Source organism: Pristiophorus japonicus, unplaced genomic scaffold (assembly GCF_044704955.1).
Source record: "Pristiophorus japonicus isolate sPriJap1 unplaced genomic scaffold, sPriJap1.hap1 HAP1_SCAFFOLD_160, whole genome shotgun sequence".
In the NCBI taxonomy this organism is placed as follows: domain Eukaryota; kingdom Metazoa; phylum Chordata; class Chondrichthyes; family Pristiophoridae; genus Pristiophorus; species Pristiophorus japonicus.
The window spans coordinates 480,869-502,942 of NW_027251278.1; the positions used below are offsets into that span (position 1 = coordinate 480,869).

At 51.2% G+C, this 22,074-nt stretch overlaps 1 protein-coding gene across 1 annotated transcript in view; it reads left to right on the forward strand.

Annotated features, from left to right (window-relative positions):
* Positions 1 to 2,329: 2,329 nt before the first annotated feature.
* The window catches only part of LOC139243076 (peroxisomal ATPase PEX6-like), a 78,748-nt gene continuing 59,003 nt past the window's right edge, over positions 2,330 to 22,074 (forward strand). Inside the window, exons 1-4 of the mRNA XM_070870670.1 lie at positions 2,330 to 4,510; positions 9,406 to 9,572; positions 10,491 to 10,574; positions 11,917 to 12,019. Of these exons, the coding sequence (XP_070726771.1) occupies positions 2,330 to 4,510; positions 9,406 to 9,572; positions 10,491 to 10,574; positions 11,917 to 12,019 (2,535 nt within the window). The remainder of the gene's footprint in view (positions 4,511 to 9,405; positions 9,573 to 10,490; positions 10,575 to 11,916; positions 12,020 to 22,074) is intronic.

Consider the following 22,074-nt stretch of genomic DNA (forward strand, 5'->3'; position numbering starts at 1 on the left):
GGTCGGCAAGGAGTTCACTTCTGACGAGGATCACACAGCCCTCATCTGGGCAGGAAAGTAGTTGGCTCTTTGATTGGTAAGTATCTCTTTTTCTTTTTAATTAGATTTTAAACTAGATAAGTCTAATAGAGGGACGGCAGTGCAGCTCAGTCCCGTGGAGTGCCCATCCTGTGGCATGTGGGAAGTCCTCGATGCTTCACAAAGCCTAGACAACCCTGTGTGCAGGAGGTGTCTCCAGCTTCAACTATTCGAGCTCCGTGTTTCGGAGCTGGAGCAGCAGCTGGAGTCAATACGGTGCATCCGCGAGGCTGAGAGCTACGTGGACAACAGGTTTCAGGAAGTGGTCACCCCGCAGCTTAAAGGTGTGCAGGTAGAGGGGAAGTGGGTGATCACCAGACTGAGGAAGAACGCAAGGCAGGTAGTGCAGGAGTCCCCCCGTAAGTCCATCTCGCGTTCAAACCGATATTCACTTCTGAGCATCGGTGAGGACGATGCTGCCTCTGGAGAGTGCAGCCAGAGCCGATTCCAAGGCACCATGAGCTGTAGTGATAGGGGATTCTATAGTTAGGGGAACAGACAGTCGTATCTGCGGCTGTAGACATGACTCCTGAATGATATGGTATCTCCCTGGTGCCAGGGTCAAGGATGTCACGGAGCGGACGCTGGGCATTCTGGGGGGCTGGGTAAACAGCTAGAGGTCGTGGTCCATATTGGGATCAACGACGTAGGTAGAATAAGGGATGAGGTCCTACAGGAAGAATTCCGGGAGCTCGGAAGAAAATTAAAGGGTAGGAGCTCAAAGGTAGTAATATTGTGGTCAGTCCTATCGTGGTCAGTCCTATTCTGGTCACTCCTATCATGTTCCTAACACAGATGAGGAGCACACAGGGAGGTTAAAGTAACAGTGACCTCAGTCTTTATTAAGACACTCCAGAGTGAGGAACAGGCCTTAGGAGGCGGCTTATATTCAGTGCTCCCAACGGATGCTGGGATCCCTTGGGACTTCAGGGGATGCGCTCCCTGGTGGTGGAATATGGCAGTACATGCTTTACAGATACACAGCATCACTCCCCCCCCAATGTCAAAGTGAAAACTATTTACAAGGTGAGGTGGTCAGGAGCCTTTCTTTCCCTGGTGGACCGCCTCGGTACAAATGTCTGTTCTGGTGTGTTGGCTGTGCCCTCACTGGGCTGGCGTGTTGTTGGCCCTGCAGGGCTGCTGGGTGAGCCTGGACTTGCTGGGCTGTTGGGCGTGATGGGTTCGATTTCCTGGCCCGGCGTGGTGTCGTTGATCCTTTGGGTGTGTGTTGGCGGAGATGTTGACGATGGCTTGGCGTTGAGTCCCTGAGCGTGCGCAGACGCCAGCGTCGCCCACGTACTGCAGCTCGGCGACAGAGGATGGGGTGGCCTTGGACCTGGAGGTTGAACAGCTTCCCACTGGCTCTGTGGTTCAGTTCCGCTCCAGCGGGGAGCTTGTTGATTGTGAGGTGGAGCATGGCAGCGAGGAAGAGCGAGAAGAGGGTTTTGAGGCGATGACGCTTGATCCAGGTGCGGACGTGGGTTGGGTCTGTGGTGGATCCGTCGGTGGATCTATCAAGAAAGACTGGATCAACTGGGCTTGTATTCACTGGAGTTCAGAAGAGTGAGAGGGGACCTCATAGAAACATTTAAAATTCTGACGGGTTTAGACAGGTTAGATGCAGGAAGAATGTTCCCAATGTTGGGGAAGTCCAGAACCAGGGGTCACAGTCTAAGGATAAGGGGTAAGCCATTTAGGACCGAGATGAGGAGAAACTCCTTCACCCAGAGAGTGGTGAACCTGTGGAATTCTCTACCACAGAAAGTAGTTGAGGCCAATTCACGAAATATATTCAAAAGGGAGTTAGATGAAGTCCTTGCTACTCTGGGGATCAAGGGGTATGGCGAGAAAGCAGGAAGGGGGTACTGAAGTTGCATGTTCAGCCATGAACTTATTGAATGGCGGTGCAGGCTAGAAGGGCCGAATGGCCTACTCCTGCACCTATTTTCTATGTTCTATGTTTTTATGTCAGGATCGCGGCCTGCATGTCGTCGTGGATCAGGCGGAGGATGGCGACAAACATTTGGGGGGGGGGGGTACAGCCGAAACGGAGGAGGACGCTCCTTGGACCCTCGCGGTTAACAGTGTCGAAGGCCTTTGTGAGGACAAAGAAGGCCATGTACAAGGGTTGGTGCTAGTCCCTGCATTTCTCTTGCAGTTGAAGACGCGAGGACCTTGACCAAGATGGCGACGCTCCAGCGCGCACGCGCCACATCACCAAGATGGCGGCGGAGCTATTGCCGCAGCGCGCATGTCCGCCTGCACCCAGCCGGCGCATGCGCTGCTGTGCCCGCGGCTCCTTTGCCAAGATGGCGGCGCAGTGAGCGGGATGGGGGCCCGCGCTGAGCTGCGGCTCTGCCGGCGCTTCCCGCCCGAACTGCACCCGCTGCAGGTCCTCGTCCCCAGGGCGGCCCTGGCGGCCCTGACCCCCGGGCCCGGCCCCGGCCCCAGCCCCGGCTCCGGCTGCGTGCTGTCCCTGAGCACAGGCCCGGCCTCGGGGCCCGGGCTCTTCATCTCCGCCACCGTCACCGAGCAGGAGCCGCCTGAGGAGGCGGCCGGGCCCCGGGAGCAGGGGGCAGGGGTCAGCGGACCCCTAGAGCAGGGGGCGGGGGTCACCGGACCCCTAGAGCAGGGGGCGGGGGTCACTGGGCCCCGGGAGCAGGGGGCGGGGGTCACTGGGCCCCTAGAGCAGGGGGCGGGGGTCACTGGGCCCCTAGAGCAGGGGGCGGGGGTCACTGGGCCCCTAGAGCAGGGGGCGGGGGTCACTGGGCCCCTAGAGCAGGGGGCGGGGGTCACTGGGCCCCTAGAGCAGGGGGCGGGGGTCAGCGGGCCCCGGGAGCAGGGGGCGTGGGTCAGCGGGCCCCGGGAGCAAGGGGCAGGGGTCAGCGGGTCCCGGGAACAGGGGGCAGGGGTCACTGGGCCCCGGGAGCAGGGGGCGGGGGTCACCGGGCCCCGGGAGCAGGGGGCGGGGGTCAGCGGGCCCCGGGAGCAGAGTGTGGGGGTCAGCGGGCCCCGGGAGCAGGGGGCGAGGGTCAGCGGGCCCCGGGAGCAGGGGGTGGGGGTCAGCGGGCCCCGGGAGCAGAGTGTGGGGGTCAGCGGGCCCCGGGAGCAGGGGGCGAGGGTCAGCGGGCCCCGGGAGCAGGGGGCGGGGGTCAGCGGGCCCCGGGAGCAGGGGGCAGGGGTCACCGGACCCCTGGAGCAGGGGGCGGGGGTCACCGGGCCCCGGGAGCAGGGGGCGGGGGTCAGCGGGCCCCGGGAGCAGGGGGCAGGAGTCACCGGGCCCCGGGAGCAGAGTGCGGGGGTCAGCGGGCCCCGGGAGCAGGGGGCGAGGGTCAGCGGGCCCCGGGAGCAGGGGGCAGGGGTCAGCGGGCCCCGGGAACAGGGGGCAGGGGTCACTGGGCCCCGGGAGCAGGGGGCAGGGGTCACCCAGAGTGAGGGCCCACTCCGAATCTACACCAGCAAACTTTTCCCCAAGCACTACGGGCTGTGGGCGGAGGAGGCGGAGGCGGCCCCAGGGACGGGCTGGCTGCGGGTCTCCCTGGTGAAGTCGGTGCCCACCCTGAGCAAGGTGGTGCTGGGCGCCCGCAGCAGAGCCAGCCTGCGCTGGGCCAGCTCCCAGAACTTCGCCAATGGCCTGCTGATCCTCAGCTGCCAGCACCAGCAGGTCCTGTTGCGGCAGGGCGACAGCCCCACGGTGCCCTACCACCCCTTGTTCGGGGAGGACAGTGGGCTGGTCCTTGCCCACCTCCTGGAGCTGGTGGTCCTCGAATGCCAGCCCGTCCTGCAAGGCGTCCTCACCATCAATACCAGCCTGGTGCTCACCGACTTCAGGGAGGCCAACCAGCCACAGCCCAGCGAGCTCCAGCCCCTCCGGCTGCTCCAGCCGCTTTGCGTCTCCGACTTTGCCCATTACGCCGGCAGCCTTTGGGGGGCAGGCCTGGGGCTAGAGCCCAGCCGGCCGCTGGACTGCGACTTCATGACGTTTCTGCAGGCCCTGGAGTGCCGGCTGGAGGTGAGGGTGTGCGACCTGCCAGGCCTGGTGGAGAGCGGCAAGCTCAGGCCCCGAGCGGCTGGGCTGGACGGTGGCCTGGACCCGGACAGCTGCCTGGTCCTGAGCAAGCAGGCCGTGCAGCGACTGGGCCTCTTCAACCGCGAGTGGGTCCTCGTCTCCCTGCTGGAGCCGGCTGCGGAGCGTGAGCGGGAGCGGGGCGCACGGCCCGAGCTCGAGCGGCCCAGTCGCAACACGGACCCCGGGCCCCGCAGCAGCCCTGGGGCCTCGACCGGCCGGCTCGCCTCCGTGGTCGTGGCGGACGCTGGGAGAGGTGCCCAGGTCGAGCTGGCGGAGAACATGGCAGCCATCTCTCACGCGCTGTGGTTCAACCTCTCCAACGGGTCCGGGCTGCCAACCTCCAGCAGGACGCTGAAAGTCAAGGTAGGGAGCGAGAACCCGAAGGGGGCAAGATCTTTCTGGCCAAAGCCCATCAATGGGTGCATCACGTGGTATTGGGGGACTGAGGGTGGGTCAAGGGTCAGTATGAGGACCAGCAGACCACCTCCAGTTATGCACGTCGCAAGGCAAAGGGCGTGAAGAGGCCAAGCGCAAGCAGCAGAAGGAGCGCGCGGCAAACCAGCCCCACCAACCCCTTCCCCCGAGCAATGTCTGTCCCACCTGTAACAGGGTCTGTAGCTCTCGTATCGGACTGTTCAGCCACAATACGGGATTGTTTCTTAGAACAGTATGTTACAGAACCTACAAGGGAGCAAGCTATCTTAGATCTGCTCCTGTGTAATGAGACTGGAATAATAAACGATCTCCTAGTAAAAGATCCTCTCGGAATGAGTGATCACAGTATGGTTGAATTTGTAATACAGATTGAGGGTGAGGAAGTTGTGTCAGAAACGAGCGTACTATGCTTAAACAAAGGGGACTACAGTGGGATGAGGGCAGAGTTGGCTAAAGTAGACTGGAAACACAGACTAAACGGTGGCACAATTGAGGAACAGTGGAGGACTTTTAAGGAGCTCTTTCATAGTGCTCAACAAAAATATATTCCAGTGAAAAAGAAGGGCGGTAAGAGAAGGGATAACCAGCCGTGGATAACCAAGGAAATAAAGGAGAGTATCAAATTAAAAACCAATGCGTATAAGGTGGCCAAGGTTAGTGGGAAAATAGAAGATTGGGAAAATTTTAAACGACAGCAAAGAATGACTAAAAAAGCAATAAAGAAAGGAAAGATAGATTACGAAGGTAAACTTGCGCAAAACATAAAAACAGATAGTAAAAGCTTTTACAGATATATAAAACGGAAAAGAGTGACTAAAATCAATGTTGGTCCCTTAGAAGATGAGGAGGGGGATTTAATAATGGGAAATGTGGAAATGGCTGAGACTTTAAACAATTATTTTGCTTCGGTCTTCACAGTGGAAGACACAAAAAAACCATGCCAAAAATTGCTGGTCACAGGAATGTGGGAAGGGAGGACCTTGAGATAATCACTATCACTACGGGTGTAGTGCTGGACAGGCTAATGGGACTCAAGGTAGACAAGTCCCCTGGTCCTGATGAAATGCATCCCAGGGTATTAAAAGAGATGGCGGAAATTATAGCAGATGCATTCGTTATAATCTACCAAAATTCTTTGGACTCTGGGAAGGTACCAGCGGATTGGAAAGCAGCTAATGTAACGCCTCTGTTTAAAAAAGGGGTCAGACAAAAGGCAGGTAACTATAGGCCGGTTAGTTTAACATCTGTAGTGGGGAAAATGCTTGAAACTATCATTAAGGAAGAAATAGCGGGATATCTGGATAGGAATAGTGCAATCAAGCAGACGCAGCATGGATTCATGAAGGGGAAATCATGTTTAACTAATTTACTGGAATTCTTTGAGGATATAACGAGCATGGTGGATAGAGGTGTACCGATGGATGTGGTGTATTTAGATTTCCAAAAGGCATTTGATAAGGTGCCACACAAAAGGTTACTGCAGAAGATAAAGGTACGCGGAGTCAGAGGAAATGTATTAGCATGGATCGAGAATTGGCTGGCGAACAGAAAGCAGAGAGTCGGGATAAATGGGTCCTTTTCGGGTTGGAAATCGGTGGTTAGTGGTGTGCCACAGGGATCAGTGCTGGGACCACAACTGTTTACAATATACATAGATGACCTGGAAGAGGGGACAGAGTGTAGTGTAACAAAATTTGCAGATGACACAAAGATTAGTGGGAAAGCGGGTTGTGTAGAGGACACAGAGAGGCTGCAAAGAGATTTGGATAGGTTAAGCGAATGGGCTAAGGTTTGGCAGATGGAATACAATGTCGGAAAGTGTGAGGTCATCCACCTTGGAAAAAAAAACAGTAAAAGGGAATATTATTTGAATGGGGAGAAATTACAACATGCTGCGGTGCAGAGGGACCTGGGGGTCCTTGTGCATGAATCCCAAAAAGTTAGTTTGCAGGTGCAGCAGGTAATCAGGAAGGCGAATGGAATGTTGGCCTTCATTGCGAGAGGGATGGAGTACAAAAGCAGGGAGGTCCTGCTGCAACTGTATAGGGTATTGGTGAGGCCGCACCTGGAGTACTGCGTGCAGTTTTGGTCACCTTACTTAAGGAAGGATATACTAGCGTTGGAGGGGGTACAGAGACGATTCACTAGGCTGATTCCGGAGATGAGGGGGTTACCTTATGATGATAGATTGAGTAGACTGGGTCTTTACTCCTTGGAGTTCAGAAGGATGAGGAGTGATCTTATAGAAACATTTAAAATAATGAAAGGGATAGACAAGATAGAGGCAGAGAGGTTGTTTCCACTGGTCGGGGAGGCTAGAACTAGGGGGCACAGCCTCAAAATATGGGGGAGCCAATTTAAAACCGAGTTGAGAAGGAATTTCTTCTCCCAGAGGGTTGTGAATCTGTGGAATTCTCTGCCCAAGGAAGCAGTTGAGGCTAGCTCATTGAATGTATTCAAGTCACAGATAGATAGATTTTTAACCAATAAGGGAATTAAGGGTTACGGGGAGCGGGCGGGTAAGTGGAGCTGAGTCCACGGCCAGATCAGCCATGATCTTGTTGAATGGCGGAGCAGGCTCGAGGGGCTAGATGGCCTACTCCTGTTCCTAATTCTTATGTTCTTATGTTCACCAGAGAACTCACTTTGGGAATGGAAGCAAGTCTTCCTCGATTCCGAGGGACTGCCTATGATGATGATGATACACGGGAACGGTGGCACAGTGGTTATAAGAACATAAGAAACAGGAACAGGAGTCGGCCATACGGCCCCTCGAGCCTGCTCCGCCATTCAATAAGATTTGGCTGATCTGATCATGCACTCAGGTCCACTTCCCCGCCCGCTCCCCAAAACCCTTTATTCCCTTATCGGTTAAGAAACTGTCTATTTCTGTCTTAAATTTATTCAATGTCCCAGCTTCCACAGCTCTCTGAGGCAGAGAATTCCACAGATTTACAACCCTCTGAGAGAAGAAATTTCTCCTCATCTCAGTTTTAAATGGGCGGCCGCTTATTCTAAGACCATGCCCCCTAGTTCTAGTCTCCCCCATCAGTGGAAACATCCTCTCTGCATCCACCTTGTCAAGCCCCCTCATAATCTTATATGTTTCGATAAGATCACCTCTCATTCTTCTGAACTCCAATGAGTAGAGGCCCAACCTACTCAACCTTTCCTCATAAGTCAATCCCCTCATCCCCAGAATCAACCGAGTGAACCTTCTCTGAACTGCCTCCAAAGCAAGCATGTGACTGGACTAGTAATCCAGGGGCCTGGATTGCTGATCAAATCCCACCGCGGCAGCTGGGGAATTTAAATTCAGTTAATTAAATAAATCCGGAATAAAAAGCGAGTATCAGTAATGGGCTCATGAAACTATCAGATTGTCGTAAAATCCCATCTCGTTTACTAATCCATCATAGGAATCGGGGAAGACTTGCTTCACTCTAAAAGTGAGTTCTCAGGTGACTGAACAGTCCAATATGGAATTACAGTCTCTGTCACAGGCGGGACAGACAGTGGTTTATGCTCCACTCGAGCCTCCTCCTATCTTTCCTCATCTAAATTTATCAGCATAACCCTCTGTTCCCTTCTCCCCCATACACTTGTCCAGCCTCCCCTTAAATACATCGATACTATTCACCTCAAACCCTCCCTGTGGCAGCGAGTTCCACATTCTCACCGCTCTCTGGGTAAAGAAGTTTCTCCTGAATTCCCCATTGGATTTCTGGGTGACGATCTTATATTGATGGCCTCTAGTTATACTCTTCCCCACAAGTGGAAACACTCTGTCTGTATCCGCTCGATCAAAACCTTTCATCATTTTAAAGACCTCTATTAGATCACCCCTCAGCCGCCTTCTTTCAAGAGAAAAGAGACCCAGCCTGTTCATCCTTTCCTGATATGTATACCCTCGCATTTCTGGTATCATCCTTGTAAATCTTCTCTGCACCCTCTCCAGTGCCTCGATATCCTGTTTATAATATGGTGACCAGAACTGTACACAGTGCTCCGTGCGGTCTAACCAAGGTTCAGTACAGGGTTAGCATAACTTCACCACTTTTCAATTCTATCCCTCCAGAAATAAACCCTAGTTCTTGGTTTGCTTTTTACGGCCTCGCTAACCTGTGTCACAACGTTTAGTGATTTGTGTATTTGTATCCGAGATCCCTTTGTTCCTCTAACCCACCCAGACTCACACCCTCCCAGTAATAACTGACCTTCCTATTCTTCCTCCCAAAATGTAATACCTCACATTTATCTGTGTTGAACTTCATTTATCAATTATATGCCCATTCTGCAAGTTTATTAATGTCCCCCTGTAATTTGTCACTGTCCCCCCCCCACCCCCACACACACACACAATTTGGTGTCATCCACAAATTTAGAAATTGTGTTTTTGACTCCAAAGTCTAAATGGTTGATATAAATTGTGAACAACAGTGGTCCCAGCACCGCTCCTTGTGGAACACCATGACCCACTGTCTGCCCCTGTGAATAGCTCCCTTTACCCCCACTCTCTGCTTTCGGTCTGGAAGCCAGCTAGCGATCCATTCTGTTACCTGACCCCCTCCGCCCCCTGACCCACCCCACCCCTGACCCCCTTCCACCCCTGACCCCCCAGCCCCCTGACCCCTTCCATCTCCTGACCCCCCCGCCCCCTGACACCTCCGCCCCCTGACCCCTCTGCCCCCAGATCCCCTTCCACCCCCTGACCCCCTCCCCCGCCTCCATCCACAGCCCCCAGACCACCCCCCCCCCCCGGGGCGGAGCCGCTTGTCGCCCCCGATGTGAATGGACCCTGACTTTGTTTTGTTGTTTCTCAGCGCTTTTACCAGCCGTCCAATGGCCGGAGGCGGGCGAAGGATAGCCGGTCAGCCCTGTGCGTCCCTCCATTGGCGAAGGAGCTGCATGTGGCAGTGATCTTCTCCCCGACGTACAGTGCCAGGGCCGTGTGTGATGGTGTGCTCTTCGACCATTTCACAACACAGAGGTTAGTGTTCATTGGGTGCGAGCGGGAGCCAGGCCGGGATTCCCGAGGTTACACGGGATCTGGTCCCGGGATTCCGAGGTTACACGGGATCTGGTCCTGGGATTCCCGAGGTTACACGGGAACCTGTCCTGGGATTCCGAGGTTACACGGGATCCATTCCCGGGATTCCCGAGGTTACACGGGATCTGGTCCCGGGATTCCCGAGGTTACACGGGATCCGGTCCCGGGACTCCTGAGGTTACATGGGATCCGGTCCCGGGATTGCCGAGGTTACATGGGATCCGGTCCCGCGATTGCCGAGGTTACATGGGATCCGGTTTCGGGATTGCCGAGGTTACATGGGATCCGGTTTTGGGATTCACGAGGTTACACGGATCTGGTCCCAGGATTCACGAGGTTAAAGGGATCCAGTCCCTGGATTCCCGAGGTTACACGGGATCTGGTCCCGGGATTGCCGAGGTTACACGGAATCCGGTCCCAGGATTCCCGAAGTTACACGGTATCTGGTCCCAGGATTCCCGAGGTTACACGGAATCCGGTCCCGGGATTGCCGAGGTTACACCGGATCCAGTCCTGGGATTCCTGAGGTTACACGGGATCCGATCCTGGGATTCCCGAGGTTACACCGGATCCGATCCCGGGATTCCCGAGGTTACACGGGATCCGGTCCTGGGATTCCGAGGTTACACGGGATCTGGTCCCGGGATTCCCGAGGTTACACGGGATTCTGTCCTGGGATTCCAAGGTTACACGGGATCCATTCCCGGGATTCCCGAGGTTACACGGGATCCATTCCCGGGATTCCCGAGGTTACACGGGATCCGGTCCTGGGATTCCCGAGGTTACGTGGCGTCCTGTGCTCTGCGAATCGGACGTGAGTCCTGGTTACTAACGCCTTACTTTGTGCTCTTGATGCAGACTGGTCTATGCGGGAGACGTAGTATGTGTTCGGACCAGGGGGAAGGCCGAGTTTATTGAGAAGTGCACCGAGGGATCTGTGAGGTAAGAAGTGAGTGCAGTGATGCGGGAGTGGCCCCGAGGGAGCCTCTGTCTATATCACTCTGTGCCTTTGTCTATTGCTCCTTCTCCCTGTATTTATGTGATTATCTATCTGAGTGTGTCCCTCTCCCTATCTCTTCATGTGTCTGAGTTTGTGAGTCCATAATCTGTGGCTCATCCAAAACTCGACTGACCATGTCCTAACTCACACCCAGTCACGCTCACCCATCATCCCCTGTGCTCGCTGCCCCGTGTCCTAACTCGCACCGAGTCCCGCTCACCCATCACCCCATGTGCCCCGTGTCCTAACTCGCCCCGTGTCCTAACTCACACCAAGTCCCGCTCACCCATCACCCTCTATGCCCCGTGTCCTAACTCACACCCAGTCCCACTCACCCATCACCCCCTGTGCCCAGTGTCCTAACTCGCACCCAGTCCCACTCACCCATCACCCCCTGTGCCCCGTGTCCTAACTCGCACCCAGTCCCGCTCACCCATCACCCCCTGTGCTCACTGCCCCGTGTCCTAACTCGCACCCAGTCCCGCTCACCCATCACCCCCTGTGCCCCGTGTCCTAACTCACACCCAGTCCCACTCACCCATCACCCCCTGTGCTCACTGCCCCGTGTCCTAACTCGCACCCAGTCCCGCTCACTGCCCCGTGTCCTAACTCGCACCCAGTCCCGCTCACTGCCCCGTGTCCTAACTCGCACCCAGTCCCGCTCACCCATTACCCCCTGTGCCCCGTGTCCTAACTCACACTCAGTCCCACTCACCCATCACCCCCCGAGCTCGCCGACCCACATTGGCTCCCGGTCCGGCAAAGCCTCGATTTAAAAATTCGTATCCTTGTTTTCAAATCCCTCCATGGTCTCGCCCCTCCCAGATCTCTGTAATCTCCAGCCCTACAACCCTCCCAGATCTCTGCGTGCCTCCAATTCTGCCTTCTTGACCATCCCTGATTATAATCGCTCCACCATCGGTGGCTGTGCCTTCAGCTGCCTCGGCCCCAAGCTCTGGAACTCCATCCCTAAACCTCTCCGCCTCTCTACCTGTCAACTCTTTGAACAAGCTTTGGTCACCTGTCCTAATAGCTCTTTATGTGGCTCAGTGTCAAATGTTGCTTGATAATTGCTCCTGCGACGCTCCCAGAGCGTTTTGCCACCTTAAAGGAGCTATATAAATGTAAGTTGTTGTTGCCTCACTGGACTGCCTGTTTAACCTGGGCTGGGGCTAATGTTCGCTCCCATTCTCCCTACTGAGGTTGCCCCCTAACCTTTCACCTTTGCCCCTTCTTGTCCTGACACACTCTACTCCTCTGAACTATTGCTATCCTTCCTTGCAGATGGCCTGTACTGTACCTGAAAGTGAGATCTGTATCTGGGGAGGGAGAATCTGATGGAGTCGCTGGGTTCCTGGCCGACACTGAGCACACATCACTTTATCTGGTAAGTAGCTTGGTTAGACCACACTGGGAGCACTGTGCACAGTTCTGGTCTCCATATACCTTAGTTAGACCACACGTGGAGCACTGTGCACAGTTCTGGTCTCCATATACCTTGGTTAGACCACACGTGGAGCACTGTGCACAGTTCTGGTCACCATATACCTGGGTTAGACCACACTGGGAGCACTGTGCACAGTTCTGGTCACCATATACCTGGGTTAGACCACACTGGGAGCACTGTGCACAGTTCTGGTCACCATATACCTGGGTTAGACCACACTGGGAGCACTGTGCACAGTTCTGGTCACCATATACCTGGGTTAGACCACACTGGGAGCACTGTGCACAGTTCTGGTCACCATCTTCATCATCGTAGGCAGTCCCTCGGAGTCCAGGAAGACTTGCTTCCACTCTTAACATGAGTCCTTAGGTGGCTGAACAGTCCAATATGAGAGCCACAGTCCCTGTCACAGGTGGGACAGACAGTGGTTGAGGGAAGGGGAGGTTGGGACTGATTTGCCGCACGCTCCTTCCGCTGCCTGTGCTTGGTTTCTGCACGCTCTCGGCAACGAGTCTCAAGGTGCTCAGCGCCCTCCCGGATGCACTTCCCCCACTTCGGGCGGACTGGTCTTTGGGCCGGGGACTCCCAGGTGTCGGTGGGGATGTTGCACTTTATCAGGGAGGCTTTGAGGGTGGCCTTGTAACGTTTCCTCTGCCCACCTTTGGCTCGTTTGCCGTGAAGGAGTTCCAAGTAGAGCGCTTGCTTTGGGAGTCTCGTGTCGGGCATGCGGACAATGTGGCCCTGCCCAGCAGAGCTGGTCGAGTGTGGTCAGTGCTTCGATGCTGGGGATGTTGGCCTGGTCGAGGACGCTAACATTGGTGCGTCTGTCCTCCCAGGGGATTTGCAGGATCTTGCGGAGACATCGTTGGTGGTATTTCTCCAGCGACTTGAAGTATCTACTGTACATGGCCCATGTCTCTGAGCCACACAGGAGGGCGGGTATCACCACAGCCCTGTAGACCATGAGCTTGTTTCGACCACACTACGAGCGCTGTGCACAGTACTTGTCTCCATATAATATTAAAAACAGATAGCAAGAGTTTCTACAGGTATATAAAAAGGAAAAGAGTGGCTAAAGTAAATGTTGGTCCCTTAGAGGATGAGACCGGGGAATTAGTAATGGGGAACATGGAGGTGGCAGAATCTCTGAACAAATATTTTGTATCAGTCTTTACGGTAGAGGACACGAACAATATCTCAACAGTGGATAGTCAAGGGGCTATAGGGGGGAGGAACTTAACACAATCACAATCACTAAGGAGGTGGTACTCAGTAAGATAATGGGACGAAAGGCAGATAAATCCCCTGGACCTGATGGCTTGCAGCTGAGGGTCTTAAGAGAAGTAACGGATGGGATTGTGGATGCATTGGTTGTAATTTACCAAAATTCCCTGGATTCTGGGGAGGTCCCAGCAGATTGGAAAACTGCAAATGTAACGCCTCTATTTAAAAAAGGAGGCAGATAAAAAGCAGGAAACTATAGACCAGTTAGCCTAACATCTGTGGTTCGGAAAATGCTGGAGTCCGTTATTAAAGAAGCAGTAGCAGGACATTTGGAAAAGCAAAATTCGGTCAGGCAGAGTCAGCATGGATTTATGAAGGGGAAGTCATGTTTGACAAATTTGCTGGAGTTCTTTGAGGATGTAACGAACAGGGTGGATAAAGGGGACCCAGTGGATGTGGTGTATTTGGATTTCCAGAAGGCATTTGACAAGGTGCCACATGTAAGGTTACTGCACAAGATAAAAGTTCACGGGGTTGGGGGTAATATATTAACATGGATAGAGGATTGGCTAACTAACAGAAAACATAGTCGGGATAAATGGTTAATTCTCTGGTTGGCAATCAGTAACTAGTGGGGTGCCACAGGGATCAGTGCTGGGTCCTCAACTATTTACAATCTATATTAACAACTTGGAAGAAAGGACCGAGTGTAACGTAGCCAAGTTTGCTGACGATACAAAGATGGGAGATAAACAATGTGTGAGGAGGACACACACAAAATCTGCAAAAGGACATAGACAGGCTAAGTGAGTGGGCAAAAAATTGGCAGATGGAGTATAATGTTGGAAAGTGTGAGGTCATGCACTTTGGCAGAAAAAAAAATCAAAGAGCCAGTTATTATTTAAATGGAGAAAGATTGCAAAGTGCTGCAGTACAGCGGGACCTGGGGGTACTTGTACATGAAACACAAAAGGTTAGTATGCAGGTACAGCAAGTGATCAGGAAGGCCAATGGAATCTTGGCCTTTATTGCAAAGGGGATGGAGTATAAAAGCAGGGAAGTCTTGCTACAGTTGTACAGAGTATTGGTGAGGCCACACCTGGAGTACTGCGTGCAGTTTTGGTTTCCATATTTACAAAAGGATATACTTGCTTTGGAGGCAGTTCAGAGAAGGTTCACTAGGTTGATTCCGGGGGTGAGGGGGTTAACTTATGAGGAAAGGTTGAGTAGGTTGGGCCTTTACTCATTGGAATTCAGAAGGATGAGAGGTGATCTTAACGAAATGTATAAGATTAAGAGGTGGCTTGACAAGGTGAATGCAGAGAGGATGTTTCCACTGATGGGGGAGACTAGAACTAGGGGGCATGATCTTAGAACAAGGGCCCACCCATTTAAAACTGAGATGAGGAGAAATTTCTTCTCTGAGGATTGTAAATCTGTGGAATTCGCTGCCTCAGAGAGCTGTGGAATCTGGAGCATTGAATAAATTTAGGACAGAAATAGACTGTTTCTTAAACGATAAGGGGTTATGGGGAGTGGGCGGGGAAGTGGAGCTGAGTCCATGATCAGATCAGCCATGATCTTATTGAATGTCGGAGCAGGCTCGAGGAGCAGTATGGCCTACTCCTGCTCCTATTTCTTATGTTCTTATATACCTTGGTTAGACCACACTTGGAGCACTGTGCACAGTACTGGTCTCCATATAACTTGGTTAGACCACACATGGAGCACTGTGCACAGTTCTGGTCTCCATATACCTGGGTTAGACCACACATGGAGCACTGTGCACAGTTCTGGTCTCCATATACCTGGGTTAGACCACACTGGGAGCACCGTGCACAGTTCTGGTCTCTATATACCTGGGTTAGACCACACTGGGAGCACTGTGCACAGTTCTGGTCTCTATATACCTTGGTTAGACCACACTGGGAGCACTGTGCACAGTTCTGGTCTCTATATACCTGGGTTAGACCACACTGGGAGCACTGTGCACAGTTCTGGTCTCCATATACCTGGGTTAGACCACACTGGGAGCACCGTGCACAGTTCTGGTCTCTATATACCTGGGTTAGACCACACTGGGAGCACTGTGCACAGTACTGGTCACCGTATACCTGGGTTAGACTGTTGATTCCTGGATTCTTTTCCCTCAATCTGGTTCAGCAAAATTACTGAAACGAATACCGCTTGTGCTTTAAACAAAGCAAGCTTTTATTTAAAAAGCAAATCCCGACTGGGGACCTTATCAGACAGAAGGAATACTCTCTTGATAGAGCGTACATACTTCCTACGGACAAAGTGATGTTACATTGTAAAGGGACGACGGTTATACATTTTCGGTAAAAGATAACAAGATGGGGTTAGAGTGACATCCTAGTTCAGCCTATCCCTTTTGATCCCTCTTTCCCTTTGTCCACTCATAAGCCGACCTAAGTGTGGTCTGATTTTAAACAAAGAACTTCTGTTAATGTTTCAGGTTAATAAGATGATTTAATAAGACCTTGAGGTTTTTCTGCAAGCTGTGGGTTTTGTTTCAATATGTGTTAGTGTTATAACATTTCACAGTCTCGAGTCTGAGATGTCATGGCTATTCCTCCATGAATTCTTTGTTAGCTTATACTGTCCCTATACAATTCCCACGTTCTCAACTTCTCGACTTTAATGTCTGTATACATTTAATATCCAGTTCACTTCACTGTCTTTATTGCTTATACATTTTCACATATCCACATTCCCCCCTTTTATCATTCCATGATAACACTTCGGATCATTCTAGGAGTATCGCATTCATCTGTTCACACTCTATTTCCTGAATCATATTGTTGTTATTGTCGAATAGTTCTTTAGTTCGTTGGATCATAACCCGGGAGCCCTTGACCACAAGAGGGTTTGCTAATCTTGCCATCATGACTTTACCACAAAGGTTAAAGCAACCAATAATCAAGCAACAGGTAATTATTACTACGATGAGAATAATTGCTCCATGCATTAGATACGATCCCCAAGATCCACCTAACAGCCAATCCCGACTGGGGACCTTATCAGACAGAAGGAATACTCTCTTGATAGAGCGTACACACTTCCTACGTACACACTTCCTTCTTTACCTCCCTTATGTGATCAGCGAGATTGGTTGTTTTCTTAACTATCAGGAATGTAAGTGCAGCATTCAGATCCTATCAGGGCACACGTTCCCCCTTTCTCAGCTAACAGGTAATCGAGGGCCATTCGGTTTTGTAATGCTACGGTCCTTATTGCTACCATTTCAGCTGTGATGCCCTCCAGAGCTTCAGCAGTATTGTTAGCTATCTGTTCCAATATCGTCTCTAGGTTCTGTACTTCATCCATGAGACGTCCTATCCCGATTGAGAACATCATGACCCCAAAGAACTTGTCGGCGGGGGTGATGGCTGGCTTGTATCGGCTGGAGGCATGTGCTTCCGCCAGGGTACGTACTTGCCGCACAAATGGCACCACATATCCCAGATAACAGGACCCTGTCCATCTTCCGGGTCCCAGGACAGGGCCCATAAACCTCCACCTGTTTTATTCGGAAGGTGAGAGAGGATGGTGACTCGTGCACCTGTGGTGATGTTGAGACTGTGTGGGCAACTGCTCTACCCTATGATACGTCCCTTGTTACTGGTGTCATTTCGGATTAGACATATGTCCCCGGTTGGCCTCCCAATCCCTGAGGTATTGGTCAGGGCTATGAATGGGGGTTCCTTTTCACAGTCGTAGGGTGATTGGTACCATCCCTGGAACGTCTGACTAATGGGGTCTCCAGCACTCTCCCACTTGGTGACCTCCCCGTGGTCATTCACGTGGTAACGGTATGATACTCCTCCTGATCTCCGTGATCCCTCTTTTGACCCGCCTTTCCTCTCTCGTATTTGTATTGGCCCCCCTCCTCTCGTGATAGTTTGGCTCTGAATCCATCTGACAGTCTCAGTTAGGGTTAGTGGAACGGGGCACAAAGGAATTCCCCCTTTGGAATGTATAGGGAATGTGAACACACCCAACATCTAGAAAAGTTCCCATTTTGCAAATAAACATAAGACATGTACAAAAAGGTGTTTACATGGAGCTCTCGTCTCTGTCTCCCCTCCCATGCGCCGAAACTGTCATATTATATAGACTGTGGCATACAGACACAGTTTCATCTTATGGCTCAGGATTCAGATAAATAGTCCAATTATTTTGCTGATTAAAAGAGTTCGGTTCTCCCGTCTCTCTTCTTAGGTCACCGTCGGTGTAGCTGGCTGTCTATCACTACGGGTAAAAGTTCAAACTGGTCCATGTTACAATTAGGATGTCAACGGCCTTGTTCAGCTATGGAGAAGAGGAAATCTGGAACAGAAACAGGAGTTAGAATAACCAGTAAAATAGGTTCGTTAGAGGGTGGTGAGCTTGCAGTGGTGCAGGTGAACCCAGGCACCCCTCCCCTCAACCTTGGCTGCAGTGGGGGTAGTGAGGGACACCTGAAAAGGCCCCTCCCATTGTGGCTCTAATCCCTTCCGAATCCATACTTCCCTGGTGCCACGAGGGACAATTCGGGTAAAACTGGGAGGTCGAGGTGAGCCTCTCGAACCTGGTTGTGAGCTAGTCGCAGAGCCTGAGTCAGAGAAAGAACATAGGTGGTCATCAGTCGAGCTGAGATACCATATCTAGGAACAATTTCCCTCATTAACACCTTAACAACAGTTTGAGCCTTATTGTCCAGGGTAGGGTAGGCTTCAATCCATCTGTTAAACTCATCTACTATTACTAACACATATTTGTAACACTGAACCCTTTGCAACTCAATGTAGTCCAACTGAAATGTCTCAAAGGGACCTTCTGGTAGGGGCGTTTTACCCCAATCACAGGGGACTCCCTTCCCTGGATTATGCTGTTGGCAAACCAGGCAACGACTACTGATGTTCTGGGCCAGCGCCTGGAGTCTAGGGTGCCACCAAGTAGCCAAAAGTGTGTCACTCGTGGTCCTTGCTCCACAATGAGTAGCAAAATGCATATAGTCAATAACCCATAGAGCCAACTCGTCAGACATGCAAGTCTGTTCCGCGGGAGTGGTCCAGAGTTTAGAAACATTGTCATAAGTCCATCCATAATATTTCCACAACAGTTTATCTTTTTCAGGAGCGTCCTCCTGTGCTTTTATAACATCTTGGATGGTTGGCATTGGTTTTTCCGAGGCTAACTTATCCTTCGCAGGAATTTTAGTCTGGCTCATCATGTTGGTCACGAGAGGCCTGTTTAGCCTCTTTGTCAGCACAGTGGTTCCCTATATCAACCGGGGATTTTCCGGTGGTGTGGGCGGTACATTTGACAATGGCAATGTGCTTGGGGAACCTGAGGGCTTGCAACAAATCAGATACTAGTTGCTTATGGGATATCTCATTCCCCTGTGAGGTTAGGAATCCCCTATTTTTCCATAATTGTCCGAAATCATGGACCACCCCAAAGGCATACCTAGAGTCGGTATAGATATTGACTTTGAGGTCTTTGGCCAAGATACAGGCTCTGGTGAGGGCGAATAGTTCAGCTTGTTGGGCAGAATAAGCGGTTTCAAAAGCGGCAGATTCCAAGACCTGATTCTCCTGGTTTACTATAGCGTATCCTGAGATTCGTGTATCTTCTGGATTAATAGAAGAACTTCCGTCAATATACATAATACAGTCTGGGTCTTCCATTGGTACGTCAACTAAATCTTCCCTGACTGATGTGGCCTCTTGAATTAAAGATAAACAATCATGACTGGATTCTTCCTCATCTTGGGGTGGCTCGGTAAGAAAACAGGCCGGATTAATGGCAGTACAGTGCCGAAAGGTCAGCTTAGGATTGTTTAGTAAGTCGATCTCATATCTGCTTTGCCTGGCCATGGTAAGATGTTGAGTCTGCAGCTGACCCAGGAGGGCAGCTACGGAGTGAGAGGTGTATACAACAATATCCTGCTGGAGGGTAAGGTTGGCGGCGGATTGAAGGCTATTGTAGATGGCGGTTTATATTTGAGTACATACAGGGTGCCCCAAGGCAACGGGGTCTATTTTGGAAGAGTAGTAGGCAACAGGCCTATGCTTATCCCCGTGTTTCTGAGTTAAGACAGCAGTAGCACAGTCTTTCAGGATTGTACAGTACAGTTGAAAGTGCCGGTCATAGAGGGGCCGGCCCAAAGCCAGAGCTTGCAGCAGGGCTGTCTTTAGTTCCTTAAAGGCTTGGACGTCTGCGGTTTCTATTTCAAAGCTGCCTTACTTATTTGTATACGGGGTGAGGTGCTTAGTCATCAGGGCAACATTAGGGATCCAGGATCTGCAGTAATTGATCATTGTCGCATTTGTTTAGCCGTGCTAGGGACTGGAAACTGGCAAATTGGTTCGACTCGGCTAGCCTGCAGAGCTCGGTGGATACTCGGTATTGCCTGTGATTTAAGTGGGTACTGTCGGATAGAGGGCCAGTCCACATTTGCACATCCCGGCTGGTAGGGTCAGCCTCGTCTATAGCCTGGTGCACCATAACTCCCAAATCTTTAGCGTGGTGGGGAGGTAATACTTCGAGTAATATGTGGTGTCACCGTTGGGGGCTGTCCATTTCCACAAAATCTGCCTTCCCTTCCGGTCCAGTCACTCTAGCCCTTAATAGAATTTCCTTCACTTCCCCTTCGTGATCCTGATAAAAGTTCTGCAGGTCCTGATTCTTTCCACTGGGATCGTATGCTAGGGTCACGTGATAGGGTGCCTGCGGCAGGTCCAGAGACCACCACTGAGGGGTTCTAGTGGTATACTGCCGCTTAAGGATTCCCTGTTTTACAATAATCCCATTATCTCCACACTCCAAATGCAACTGGAATTTGCAGAGGAGGTCTCTAGCCATCAAGTTACAGTCCAGATTGGTTGTGATAACAAATCGATGTTCCACCGATTCTTCCTGGTAACCCACTTTAACCGGTTCTGACACTAGGAATGTAGAGACTTGTCCCAGGAATCCTGACAGTCCCTGTGTTTCAGTGAAGGCGGGGAGTTTAAGCTTTGATTGTACAGAAGACATGAAGGCTCCTGTATCTATCAAGGTTTGCCACTCATTCGGAATTTTTAACAATATCATCGGTTCGTCATCCGGGGAGGGTCCCTGCACAATCAAGCTGCGTAGTCAATACGAATAATCGGGGGACGGTTGGCCAAAGGGGTTGTTCTGGGAGAAGTTAGTGTAAGATCCCCGTCCTCTCCCCCCTTGCCCCCCTCCTCTTCCTCCTCTTCCTTTTTCGTGCTGACGGGAGGGACAATTTCTATTCCAATGTTCTTCTTGTCTACAAATAAAGCATCCATCTCGTCTTTCCCAGCCCCGACCTCTTCCCATACCAGGCCGGGGGCAATAGGGCGGTCCGTAATTAGCAGGGCCAGGGCCATTTGGGTGTTTGGTATAACTGTATCCCTGTTTATCCACCCAACCCTGCACGCAATACTGCGGTTCCATCTGGTATCCCCTTGGGTCGGGTTTTGGTCCTTCCACCCGAGGCGGCTCTTCCTTTCTAGTCACGTATTCAGTCTTGACCCGGGTTGGGGGCGCACCTCCCCCCTCTCCTTTCTTTTCCTGCCAATAATATTTAACTGCCCTTTCCATCTGGGCTTTACTGTTATCTGCCCAATTATTTGTCCGGATAGCGTGAGCAACCGAATAGGGCAGGCACTGAAGTAGGATAGCGCAGAATTGAGGAGAATCCTCTCCTTCCCTGACGGCATTATCTCCTGATTGACTTCCGTATATTTCAATAAATCTTTCCATGAATTCATCGGCAGTTTCTTCTCGTTTGGGTTTAGTTTCTAATACTGCGGCCATACTGATGGGCTTCTGAAGGGTCGTGGTGAGAGCATTAAAGATAGTGTTTAGGCGATCCTGGACATCGTTAGGGTGAGCAACCAACAATGCATCATGAGTAGCACATCCTAGGTGAGTTAGAAATCGGGCATGCTCAGTTGGGCTCAGGGTTTGCTTTACCAGGGCCCACAGGTCCCTTGATTCTGCATTATATCCATGCATGTCAGGTCACTCCGTGAAATCGGAGGTCAGGGTTAAGTTGGGTTTGTGGATCCCTTTCAGCTTATTTATCTTAGCCTTTTAACTCTTCAATTTGTTTTGTTTGAGTATCTATTTCTTTATTGTATCAGGCAAGTATTATTACATAAGCTAGTTCTGTTTTTATTTTTATTCTGACTATCGCACCATTCCTCTGTTAGGTGGGTCTTTTTTCTATTAAGAAATCCAAATTGATAATGTTCAGTATGAAACGGCTGTCAATGGAAAGGGTTAACTCCTTTACAGGTTTGTAAGAAGACCGGATGTCATTACGTGACTTCACGTAACCATCTGAAAAAAAAATATTTTCATCAGGAAAGGCAGCATTTGATTAAACTCCAAATATTTTTAACTTCTTATTCAAGTACTTACCAAAGATATTTTTTAATTGATTTAAAACGAGACCACACATTTAATAGCTATTTGTTTACTGAAATTCAATTTCGTCATCAGCCTCGGTCAATGCAAAGCCAACCATTTTAACTACGTAGTCTATCGATACCTTTCTCAGAGGTCCCAGTGGAACTCTGAATACATTTCTTTAAGACGTCTACGGTTTTTAATATGTCCTCCTTCTGTCAATGAAAGCCCTAATTTAATGGAGTTTTTCTGCCAACTCGACAGGAGTGATTTTTTTAGACTGCAGTTGAATTTTTCTCATAATTTAAAATCTCAGAACACATTTTTTTTTAGCACCTATT